We start from the raw sequence: 12,979 nt of genomic DNA on the forward strand, positions 1-12,979 counted from the left end.
ACACAAAGAATTATACCTAAACGTCACTATACAAACTGCTGATTCAGATATCCAAACAGTTAGAGTTTGCCCACTTCCTTAATTGTTTGTGTTTTGCTGGTGGCCAGGAGCCATTTTGGGGAGAAACTATGGAGGGAGGGAGAAAGATTGGACAAATCAGGGAGCAGGAGAGAATGGACAAACCTTATCTGCCTTCTGCTGATTGGCTGCAGCAGTTTCAGGCAGAAAGCATGGAAGTAGAAAGCATGGAGTTAAAATGTTCTCTTGGAAAATAATGGAAATTATTTCAGCCCATCATGCAAATGCTTGCCTAACAATTTTCTGGGGAGCATATGGTTTGAGGAAAACCAGAATTGCATGCACTCTTGGTTAACAAGGTGTAACCAGTCAGAAGCTACAGAATTTAGTTGCTACAGAAATTGTACTAGTTCAGAGGTTTAAAATCCTAAAATGCTTAGTGTGTTACAACTAAGAAAATAATCATTTTGGTCTGCCCCCCTTTCCTAACCATGCGCCCCCAAAAGTGTTTTGACTGTAAACAAATTATGTAAATGAAGTAAATAAATTGTATTGCAGACCGAAAATAATGAGGGCATATGCACTTTCTTTCTTAACTATAAGCTCTGAACACTGATAATTTATTTTACACAAATTAAACCCTAAAAAGCCCCCTATCCTTGTTCCAACACTAGCCATCAAAGATCAACGATGATGCTTCTGAAAGATGCTCATCATTTGGCTCTGGAAACTCTCCAGGGGAAAACTATTCCACATTAGGAACATATTTGTGCATTGGTTGACTTTACCGTCTGGGAGGACAAAAGCCTTCAAAAACATACATACCTGACTTTTGCTGCAGTAAATAATTGTGAGAACTGTAGGGTAAGCTGTCATTGCTGGTGGTATAAGAAAGAGGAATGCTCCACAAATAACTGGAAGAGGAGAAAGTGTTTACACAGTGTTAAAGATTGCTTATCCCAAGCATAGGCAAACTCAGCCCTCCAGATGTTTTGGTACTACAACTCCCATGATCCCTAGCTAACAGGACCAGTGGTCAGGAATTCTGGGAATTGTAGTTCCAAAACATCTGGAGGGCCGAGTTTGCTTATGCACTGTAGCTTAAAAGAAAAAAACAGATACAGTAGTACCTCTGGTTACATACACTTCAGGTTACAGACTCCGCTAACCCAGAAATATTACCTCGGGTTAAGAACTTAGCTTCAGAATGAGAACAGAAATCATGCAGTGGCAGCGCAGCGGCAGCAGGAGGCCCCATTAGCTAAAGTGGTCTTCAGGTTAAGAACAGCTTCAGGTTAAGAACAGTCCTCCAGAACGAATTAAGTTCTTAACCCGAGGTACCACTGTACTGATAGTTCTTTCTATGTTTGTGTGCAGAAGCATTGTTTATTAAACTTAACAGAATTAGTTGAGGGTACAGTTATAAAGATCAAGACCAAACCTGTGCCTACAAATCTTGTGCTTTACAGGTTCACTAAGCAATTTGCTTTTGTAGAAGCAAATCAGTTTTGTACAAATGCACACACAAAACCACAGATCTACAAGGAGCTCTTATGTTCATGGTATGTAATACACTTAAAATCAATCAATTTTCTCCTCCCCTTCTGCTTTTCTGCATATATTTGTAATTGGCCTTAAGTGTCATTCAAATAACACAAGGTTCTTTTCATGAAGACATTCAATTGCCACAATCAGCAGTGACGTGTTAAGAAATTCTCCAACTATACAATATTTGGGCCATTCTGCGTTTCAGGCAAAGAAAGAGATGTGAAAAATCACAGTAGCCACCTTCCCTCTTTTTACCTGATAGCTGGGTTTTAGCTTTTTAAAACGACTCTGCATGTGCAACCTCAGCTGCTCTTCGCGGGATTGGGGCCATCATTCTAAATGCAAGACATTTCCCAGCATAACAAGGGAGGTGGAATTCACGGATTTCTCTGCGGAGAAGTTCAGCAATTCCAACATTCCATTTTACACCAGAAAAAGTGTGTGGGGAGGGTGGATACAAGTCATTTGCACTTTTGTGCAACTTGGAATGTACAAAACGCCTCCAGTTTAATACGCCATCCCCCCCATTTAATCTCCTTGCCTTTCTTGGCAATGCCAACAACCTTGGCTAGTCAAAAAATATACTTCCTTGAACTAGGTTTCTGCCACAAAATGGCAGAAATATAATAATCCGTGTGTAAAAAGAACAGCAAAGAGTGGAGCTCATGTCCAATAGATTCATCAGCAACCCAGACACTCCTATGTGGACAGTATAAACCCACCTTGATGTCCAAAAGTGTCTTCTTCCTTATCAATTTATAGGCCCACCTTCCATCTCTATCTTGTCACTGCCCCTCTAATCCATGTGTTTCAAAACAGATTTGAGGTGTACTAGGTGAGCGAGCTACTATTCTCCAACCTACCCCTCCAACAAGTTCCCATCATTTCCAACTGTTCTCTCCCAACCTGGGCAGATGTACCACTGGACCATGTACCACTCAGCTTGATATTTACACCACACCTCAGTGGATTTATTTGCCATCAGCAGTAAGCATTCGGCAGTCTCACTCCGTAAGCTAAAACACTGTCTGCAGAGTTAAATCACCCAAATTTAAATATAAGGAAAAAAGAAATAAACCTGGCAGGTACGGTCTGATTTTCCAATTCCACATTGTGCACAAATGGCTCCTGCTGCAGATGGATCAGTTTGCCTTCTCTTTTGACAGTCACCAAAGGAAATCCTTTCTGGAGAGTCCAGGTCTTCATGATTTTTTTAATATCGACATGGGTGTCATTTATCACCTAGGAAAGCACAGGAAAAATCAACTTTTGAGGAAGAATATCTTATGGGATACCTTCAACAGCTGCCTAATCAATTCACTAAACAAGGACCCTGGTGAAACCTGGGTTTTAAGTCGTTAAACAGAATTGTAACTGCCAAGTTTATCAGTGATAGTTTGATAATACAAGTTCCTTTTTTTTTAAGAGAAAAGTCCAGGAACTGAACTCTACCTTCCTCTTTCCACACTGCTTCAAGCTAGGCAGTGGAAGTGTTTGAGAAAAGCAAGAAACTGAGAAAAAGCACTAAACTGCAGGTCATCTTTAGGTCTCTTTACCCTTCTGAGAGACAACAGAAAAGATCCATGGATCTTGGGTCACAACACAGTAAATTTCCCATTTAAGAGTTGAAATTTTAATTTCAGAAAATTATATTTGGAATGTGGCTCAGTTTTCTAGAGAGAGGCCTGTCTTAGGAAGGCCTAAGCTAACTCTTCATGAGGAAAACAAGAAGGACTAAAGGGGGAAGTTGTTTGAAGGCCACAGGCTGCTTCTTGGTTGTTGGCCGAAAGCAGAGCATTACTAATGACTTCTTCTAATCTACTGTCTTTGGGGGGGGGACTAAAACAAGGAGGCAATCATTTTCGCAAGAGAGAGGGAGCAAGAAGCTAGGCAGGCTACCTATAGACTTGTGGAAGCCAACAAGAGAGCAAGCAAAAATCAACTTCGTAGCTGTTTTAATGCTCTATTTACACCTCTGCTTTCAAGCTGTGCTCATAAGCATATTCTAGAATGGCTGAACATCCACTGAGCATTTATTATTTATTTATTAAATTTTCATATACTGCCCTTTATTAAGTTTTCATACCGCCCTTTATCCAAAGACCACAGAGTGGTTCACAACATAAAAATACAAACACATAATAAGCCCCCTCCCACAGACACATTTTAAATGCCACAGAATGTTTCTTGTTATTATTTACTGATTTTTGGAGTGGGGGGCTGGCAGGGAATAGGGCAAGTCAGGAAAAGAAAATCCTGCCAAGTCACATTAAGTGATTGGCTTAGACCCAGAGTTCTGAGAGTAAATTCCACCCACAGATTGGGTCCCTCTCCCCCCCCCCCTTGCAAGTTAATCAGGGGGAACAGTCACCTATATCTAGTAAGAATGGTCTAGTAAGAATGGTCTGCCAGACTTATACGGAGCCTCTGGGCTCAGTAACTTGCTCAGCTTCCTATCTGCAAAATGGGAATAATATTTGACCATGTTATGTACATGTACACATTTTATTTAAATAAATTTAAACAACACTCTTCAACAATAAACAAGGGTTTTCAGAGAGGCTAACAATTACAATCAAATTAAAAATAATTCATGTATGCAGGCAAAGATATAATTTTTCTACTGTTCACATTCTTGCCTTTTGGCACGTTAAGGTACAAGAGAACCCATGTTTAGAAAAGGTTGACTCTGAAATTGCAGGGTTACTAAAGGATATATATTAATAAACATGCTATTTGCCATTCTACTATGGTTTCATGCTGATTACTGTGGCACTGATAGGGACAGGGCTTGTCCTGTGCATAGAAAGCAGCAGTCTGAGAAATTTCCCACTTGACCTAAGCTTCCTAAGCATAGCTCAAAGCAGTACCCCCCATTTGTCCCATCACTTTTTCCGGGCAAAACCTGCTGTTTATCACTGAATCAGAATGTCAATTCACAGAAAAAACCAATGGATGCCTGTTCCAATTCAGCGGGTTTTCCCAGGGGGAAGAGCCAGGACAAGCAGACATGTGGATGAGCTCCCAGCAAAATCCATCATGGCACACTTTGCAGAACAGTTCAGTGTTGGCCAACCTAAGTAACATCAATAAACCTTTGTTCACTTCCCCTCCCCTAGTCCAAGAGTTTTACCTGATTCATGCTATCCCACAAGTCATCACTTTGGGTGGACCCATAGCTGTGGTCACGCAGATATAACTGAATACTAGCTTGGAAGATATCACTGTGGAGATAGTTTTTCAACATTGACAAGAGAGAAGCTCCCTGTAAAGAGAAAAATAGATCACGTACCTATTTGAAATGCAATGGCCATGTTTTCAGTTTCCCTTTGCAACAGAGCATACCAACTGGCTCCCCCCCCCCCCTTGCAGAGGAAAATGTACTTGGGCCACTATATAGATGGCTTTAAAAGAAAATTAGAACGAATTCATGGAGAAAACATCAGTAGCTACCAGCCATGATGGCTATGCACTGCCTTCACAGTTGGAGAAAGTATGTCTCTGAATCCTAGTTTGTGGGAACTGTAGGAAGGGAGAGCTAAGTAACTGACCATCAGGAGTTGCAGTGGTATTAAGAAACTCCATGTGGTTAAAGCCAGGAATACAGAAATGGCTACAGAAGTGGCTGCCACAGGGAGTTATATAATTAGTTTCCACCATGCTTTTGTATGCGTTCCTCCTCTCCCTCTTCCAGATGTCTGCAGGGCCTCAAGATCACAAGCAGCTGGAGATGGCTGAATATAAAGATAAAGGCTCAAAAAGGATAACGTGCCCCCAATATTATAATTCCCCTCCCTTCCATATCAACAGCTCGAGATGTGAACGAAACTTCACCTCTGGCCATGCTTACAGATGGGAGGGTAAAAGCTGGTCTCAGCTATTCCCCAAATCTGAACAAGATGTGATCTGGCCACAAATGACTGGGACTGATTGGAAATAGCAGATGAAAAAGTATCAGTTCACATACATCTGCTTTCTACACATTTATTATGTGGATTTAAACCATTATGTATATCTAGCGAAGTCATCATCTATAGATACCAATTCCTTTTTATACGTTTACAAATATTCAAGGGTGTGTATGAATAGCCTTTTATTTGCAAAAGCCCACCTTGTGAAAAGAAACAGTGTTGCATCTAGTCTTGAAAGAATACACACCTGATTTTATCAAAACTGCATTAAACCTAAGCAAAGAGCTCCTTCTCTGAATCAAAACAGTGTTTACAAAAAGGGAAAACAGAAGTTTAGAAACAAAGAGTTTTATGGTGGATAATTATGAGGATTAACTGAAAACAGGAACTAGCAAAATTCAATCTAAATATTTATAAATGATGGCTTAGTGTAGATGCCATCCTTTTAACCACAGTTAAAGAATTGGGGGGGGGGCACAGAGATTTGTGGCCTCCCTCCCTCTCTTCTTTCTTCTTTGGCTTTTAAAATATTTTTTTATTAAAGATTTTCATGAACTACAAAAAGAGCATGCAATACCTCTCCTTTTCGTTCAGATTATAAAGTCTTTCGGTTACGTTCAGTGTAAGACAATATGGTAAGACACCCTGGTTAACAAACAGTAACCATGCATAGCTCAAAGTTGTCAAACTAACTGGTTAGTTTTGAACTCTGATGAAGGTTGAGAACTATCCCAGGGATAGGGGGCTTCCGGCCCTCCAGATATATTGGAGCACAATTATCCCAACCATTGCCCATGCTGCCTGGGGCTTATGGGGGTTGGAATTCAAAGCATTTAAGGCTACCCCTGCATCACATTCTGAAAATGGATACAGAATGTAAGGACAGCAAGTCTATGAAGTGCATCTGATCTTCTAGTTGTGTCTTAAAATGCTCAGAAACAACGGATGGATATTTCAGGGCAAACGCACGTGAGAAACAACATTCCGTTTCCCCCCCTCCACTGAGGAAAGGGAACGTTCCTAACCAATTCTTGTTGAGCTAAAATTTCTGATTAAAAATTGCTCATGTTGGTACGAAAGGTTTCCATTATATGGTCCTCTTGCCCTGCAAACACTCCCCCCCCCCCACCTTTCAGGGCCTGACCTGCTGCTGCCCACGTCAGGAATGTGATTTGAAACATATTTGTGCGAACTTTTCAAGCACATTTAATTTTATTAGAAGCACATTTGCCAATACTTTTGAAGTTACCTTGATATAGGATACGGCATCAAACATTTGCTCGATCTCCTCTGACGACTGGACGGCAAGGGAGATGGGATGAGATGAATTCATGGAATCTTTCTCCATTGTCTTGAATTGCAGATTTGGGAAAGAGTAATCCTGAAGAACAGGGAAAAGTTTAAGTGAACTCAAGTAGATGCTAACATGAGGAATTTGACCAGTCTGTAAGTACTGTCATCAGAACTGGAGATCTGGAGAAATAGTTATCTTGTACACAACCCCTTCTAGATACTGGTGTGCCTTTGAAGATTTACAACTGGCCCTGTCCAGCACTCCATCTAGTTCAGAAGTCTGTTCTTACAGTGGACAACCTGATACCCATGGAAAACTGCAAGCAGGACCTGAATGGAACAGCACCCGCCCCCAAGTCACACCAACAATGCAGTTCTGAATGTAATGACCAGGAAGCAAGCTCCACTGAACACAGTGGGATTTATTTCCAAACGTGCTGAAACTTGCTTTCCAGCATATGATGCATAAGATTGAAATACTGAGCCAGAACAATATTGAACAAGGTGTTAGCGATAAAGAGCTAGAATAGCAGTATGAGGACTATAGCTGATTTGGATTTTAGATTGTGTACTTCAGCTGTAAGATATGGACTATATTTTATGTTTACAATTTACTGAATGAAACAGGTAAGCTATGAAATGCCAAAGGGCTGTCTATTATAATTCATTCTACACTCAAGATTTCTGCATAAACTGTTAGGGCCTGCTCCTCAATGCACCGTCCATTGGCAAACACTTCAGATGCAGAGGCCTGGACACAATGTCCAAGTTCAACCCCAGGTGACCATTCATAGGAGAGCAGAAAAGGTCAAGGAGAAGATAGTCAATAGTACAAATCAAGTTGGTAAGTTTTCCGTCGCCCACAAAGAAAATGTGCATTCTTTAAAGCAATCTGGCACCACCAAGTGGTGAAGTTTTATTTCTTCAGGGCACCAATGTGTGCAGTTTTCTCCAAGCAATTCTTGACTTGTTTATAAGCCTGTAAAAACTGGGGTCGGGAAACTATTTTACCCCAAGGCCCAGATACAAACTTAACCAACACTTCAGGGGTGCATGTACCAAGGGTAGGCAAGCAAAAATGAGCTGGGGAAAACAAAAATGCATGTGCCCCTATTCCTCTCTCTTATTGTTACCACCATACAAGCACCAGATGCAGACATACAACACTCTTCTCAACCAGTCACACACTTGTGCTCACACTTTCATACTCCAGGTGTGTATTACTGAAGTTGCCTTCAATGGGTTAGGCCCTAAAAAGGAGCCTAAATACGCTTTTAAAAATAATCCTAGAGTTGGAAGGAACCACGAGGGTCATCTAGTCCAACCCTCTGCAATGCAGGAATTCTTTGCCTAATGTGGGTCTCGAACCCTCAACCCTGAGATTAAGAGTCTCATGTTCTACCAACTGAGCTATCCAATAAACACTCTGTGTGTGTGTGTGTGTGTGTGTGTGTGTGTGTGTGTGTGTTGAATTCCATATATACAGTGGTACCTCAGGTTACATATGCTTCAGGTTACAGATGCTTCAGGTTACAGACTCTGCTAACCCAGAAATAGTACCTCGGGTTAAGAACTTTGCTTCAGGATGAGAACAGAAATCGTGCTCTGGCGGCGCGGCAGCAGCAGGAGGCCCCATTAGCTAAAGTGGTGCTTCAGGTTAAGAACAGTTTCAGGTTAAGAACGGACTTCCAGAACGAATTAAGTACTTAACCCAAGGTACCACTGTATGTTAAACTCCACCATGGCTAGAATTTTACTACAAGTGCTTCAAAAGCAAGGATTTTTCTTTCCTTTGAACAATAGAACCCCTAAAAACAAAGTACAGTGGTGCCTCACAAGATGAAATTAATTCGTTCCGCGAGTTTTTTCGTCTAGCAAATTTTTCGTCTTGCGAAGCACGGTGTCAGGAAAGTTTTGGAAAAGCTTCAAAAATCACCAGTCTTCAAAAACCTCAAAAAAGGCTACCACACCGCGTTCTATGAGTTGCTCCTCGAAGTCAAGTTGCAACTGTATTAACGGTGTTAAGAAAAAGGAAACAAACTTGCAAGACGTTTTCGTCTTGCGAAGCAAGCCCATAGGGAAATTTGTCTTGCGAAGCAGCTCAAAAAACGCAAAACCCTTTCGTCTAGCGAGTTTTTCGTCTTGCGAGGCATTCGTCTTGCGGGGCACCACTGTATAACTACGAAGTCTGAGTCCAAAGCAGATTATGCCAAGTTAAAAAAACCTTTGCACACAACCATTCACTGCACTTACAGTATATAATTCTGGGAAGACTTTCTTCAAGGCAAAATTTTCCATAAAAGTGGCAAATCCTTCATTCAGCCACAGGTCGTTCCACCATTCCATAGTTACCAGATTGCCAAACCACTAAGAATGCAAAGGAAATACATATTCCCATTATTAGATAACGTGCCCAAAGATAAATCCACGGATTATGTATAAGAATAAAGATTTTAAAGAGCATTCAAGGAGCTATGCAAGATAGATAGGAAGGTTTCATATTGGGAAACAAACCGTCTTCATCAATCATCTTCATCAACAGGAAGCAGTAAAACAGCCCATACTGCCTTGACATGTGGGGCTACATGCATTTTCTCAGCTCAGGAAAACCACATTACAGCTGCATAGATGTTTATACTGGCAGCTTATCGTGCATGAATGTGAAACAAACATTTCAGCAGCATTCAGTGGGGCATGCTGCTGCAAATTGGCCTAACCACCCAGTTAACCCAAAACACAAATCTGAATGTAAATAAATATTGTATATACATATTTTTAAAATTGCTCATTTAATTGTTTTAATTTAAACTGCAAGAGTGCTTGTGAACAGAAATTTTACATCCCCCCCCCCCCAGGGTGGATTTGGTTTAAATCGAATTGATTTAAATCACGATTTAAATCACTAGTCAGTAAGACTTGATTTAAATCATTTTTTTTACAGAAAGACTCATTCTTGCTGGTATAATCTTAATATTTACAACCAGATGAAGGTTTCATTTTTGGAATAATAAATTTTCAGAGTAGTTTTTACAGTTATATCAAAAATTACTGATGTGGTTATACTATTAGAAACACATAGATAATTATGAAATTATTGTGAGGTTTAATAAGTTAACTGTTTATATTTTGACAACTTTTCTGTTGTACTTTATTGGAAGGAGAAAAATAACAATTTCCTTAATAACAATTTAAACAACTGAAACAATAACATTATAGCATATGTATCCATGTTGATTAACTGATATGGTTAAACGATTTATTTTTAAAAAAAACAAACAGGCTGAGTTTTAGCACACATGAAAAACTTAAAACAAATCCTTATTTCCTGATGAATAGCCTTTGGACTATAATGTAACTTAAATAGAAAATTATCTTTAGAAAGATTTTTTCTCCAAAAGCATTTTATTTTAAAAACCCAATTTAAATTTTAAAAAATCTGATTTTTTTAAATAAAAAACATTGCTTTTTATCCACCCTGCCCCCCCAACCACCACTTGGCAATTGCAGATAATGCACATCAACAGTTCATATCCCATCATGCTTCAAAGAGTTACAGCATGTAGTCAAATTAGATTTATTTATTTATTTTTTAAAAAAAACTATCTTGCAGTTGCTCTGTCTTCCTTATATGCTGTCTGGACAAATTTGCAGCGTGAGAAAATATAATCACTCTAGGGCTGTCTCAAAAGCATTGCTCCATCACGAGTGCACAGACACAGTAATTTTCATTTGAGGCAGGGGGAAGGGAGAGTGAAACTACTTCCTATTAGCGGTGCAAAAGATGCAGCCTAATTATCTTAGCAGAAAATGAGAAAAGGCAAGCTTTCTTGTAAGCAGCATGAATCAGAATTGCAATGATTTTTTTAAAAAAAAGAGAAAATCCTGAAGTACAGGAAGAAATTGGGAGATCCTTCATACCTGGTGTGCCAGCTCATGAGCAATCACTCTTGTTACTCTCTTTTTATCCATGGCTGACGATGTCGTGTCCTCGTGAAGGAGTGTTGTCTCTCGAAAAGTGATCAAACCCCAGTTTTCCATTGCTCCAGCTTCAAAGTCAGGAAGAGCTACCAAGTCTAGGTGAAGAACAAGGCACCAGTTTGTAAATAAACCAGTACTAAAATGGGAAAAAAAACTTGCCAAGTTTAATTTTAAAAAAACCTAGTCAAACAGACTAAACTTTAAGCTCATAGAACATGTCCATGTTCCATGCTCAACATTGTGGCGCGACTTGCAAACCTATGCCCATTTTGTTTATACTGTATTTTTCGCTCCATAGGGCGCACCGGACCATAGGGCGCACCTAGTTTTTTTGGGGGGGGGGAAATAAAGAAAAAAAATATATCCCCCCCCCAGCCCCAAAGAGCAAACAAGCCAAGACAGCCAGCGTGATCCATCCCACTGGCTGTCTTGGCTTCCTCTTTAGCCACGCACAACCTCTCCAGCCGGGAGAGGCTGCACGCGGCTTCGTTTTTAGCCACGGGGCTGGGATGGGGGAAACCCGAGCTTCCCCCGACCCCAGCCCCCAGAACAGGTCCGGGAGCACTCCCCGGGCTTCGGGCTGCAGGCTGCTATCCGCAAGGGCTCCGAAGGCTTGCAGATAGCTTCCTGAAGCCTGAAGAGTGAGAGGGGTCGGTGTGCTCCGACCCCTCTCGCTCTCCAGGCTTCAGCGAAAGCCTGCATTCGCTCCATAAGATGCACACACATTTCCCCTTCATTTTTGGAGGGGAAAAAGTGCGTCCTATAGAGCGAAAAATATGGTGCATTTAATGAGTCCCACAAATCTCAATGAACATAGGAAACATGCACTTTCTCGAACAACGTAACAAGGACTCCACTTAATTTTAGTTATGTAATTAATTATTTTCCCATGTTACAGTGATTAATTCTCCTCTACCTTTATACTGTTAAACCAGGTTAAAAACAAACTCACAAGAATATATGAACAACAGATGCAAACTCACAAGAATATAAAGCATCTCACCTAATTTTTGAAGCGGGTATGTTATATTAAAATACTTCTGATAAAACTTGAGGAGCTCCACTGCTGTGTCTAAGGCATATTCAGTATGGTTCAACTTTTGTGGCACAGAATAGACAGATACCTATCACAGTGGAAGAAAGGAAAGGGGTGGGGGTGGAGGGAAAGAATATGAAACTGAAAATCCCACAAGACGCATATGCTTCACTGATAGTTTTTAAGTGAGGAAACTGCTCTTATGAACACAGTTTTACTAAAACAGTTGGCAAAGGCAGCATTTGCAAGGCAGCTCAAAGAACCCATTTCTGTGTTTTATGGCTGAGAACCACCTTAGCGCTTTCTTGTTAAACAAGGCAATAAAATGTAATGCAAACAACATCGGGACATTTCTAAAGAGTTCCGAAGTTCTGAACAGCTTCTACTGTGTAAATACAACCTTTTAGCTTTATGCTACTTTCTGAGTAACTCCACCAGCAACACTGGTGGCTCATGGTCGGAGGGAGAGAGGGGGGAGGCAGCGGCATCCTCCCAGTGGTTGTACTGGGTTTACTGGGACAGGGATGTGGCTGCGTGTCCTTGGGGAACCTTTGATTTGGTTGTGGCTGCCCTACAGGTGTGCACACCCCCTGGATGGATACTGGCCTCCTAGAGGACCCCTGACCTCATCCCCATCGTCTTCTCAATGAGCCCAGGGGGTGCATGTGCTTCTACCCCCGCCCCCATGAGCCACCACTAACTACCACCAGAAGTGGTTATTATTCCAGAGATTAAAAAAGAGAATACACGGGAAATCAAAAGCTGCCTTCACAATTGGCAGTAGCAGCTTCTGTGGTAAGGCAGAGCTGCCTTCCTGACACTAGCATCACATTAGCTTACCTGGATAGGGCTGAGGCAAGGCAAAGCAGTAGAGGCCTGCACTGCATGTGTGGACCAAGTAGAGACCAGGGTACCTGTGCAGCCCTGACCTTGCTGCCTCCCAGATATGCTGCAGTGAAGCAGGTGTCAGGAGTGCAGCTCCACGACTATGCTATATACACCATAGGCTGCTACTACCAACTGAGACTCTACAGAGCTAAATATGAGTTTATGGCTCCGACACACAAAACTTCATATTTGGGTCAGCAGCGAGTTTGTGGCCACACCCAGGAAAAACAACCCAAGGAAGAAGCTACCCTTCCTTCTGCAAGGTTATTTGTAATACCACTGCCCCACCTGCGGCAGTTCACAAATA

General features: G+C 41.2%; 1 protein-coding gene across 3 annotated transcripts in view; it reads right to left on the reverse strand.

Moving 5' to 3' along the window:
* Positions 1-12,979, reverse strand: part of LOC310688234 (leucyl-cystinyl aminopeptidase-like) — a 46,296-nt gene that overhangs the window by 16,111 nt on the left and 17,206 nt on the right. For all 3 annotated transcript variants that reach the window (XM_083464426.1, XM_083464428.1, XM_083464427.1), the window contains exons 5-11: positions 11,752-11,872; positions 10,689-10,843; positions 9,024-9,137; positions 6,727-6,858; positions 4,700-4,831; positions 2,645-2,808; positions 844-932 (exon numbers count right to left, since the gene is read on the reverse strand). In XM_083464426.1, coding sequence (XP_083320552.1) covers positions 844-932; positions 2,645-2,808; positions 4,700-4,831; positions 6,727-6,858; positions 9,024-9,137; positions 10,689-10,843; positions 11,752-11,872 — 907 coding nt within the window. The remainder of the gene's footprint in view (positions 1-843; positions 933-2,644; positions 2,809-4,699; positions 4,832-6,726; positions 6,859-9,023; positions 9,138-10,688; positions 10,844-11,751; positions 11,873-12,979) is intronic.

Source organism: Podarcis liolepis, assembly GCF_965112155.1.
Source record: "Podarcis liolepis genome assembly, chromosome: 11".
Lineage (NCBI taxonomy): Eukaryota > Metazoa > Chordata > Lepidosauria > Squamata > Lacertidae > Podarcis > Podarcis liolepis.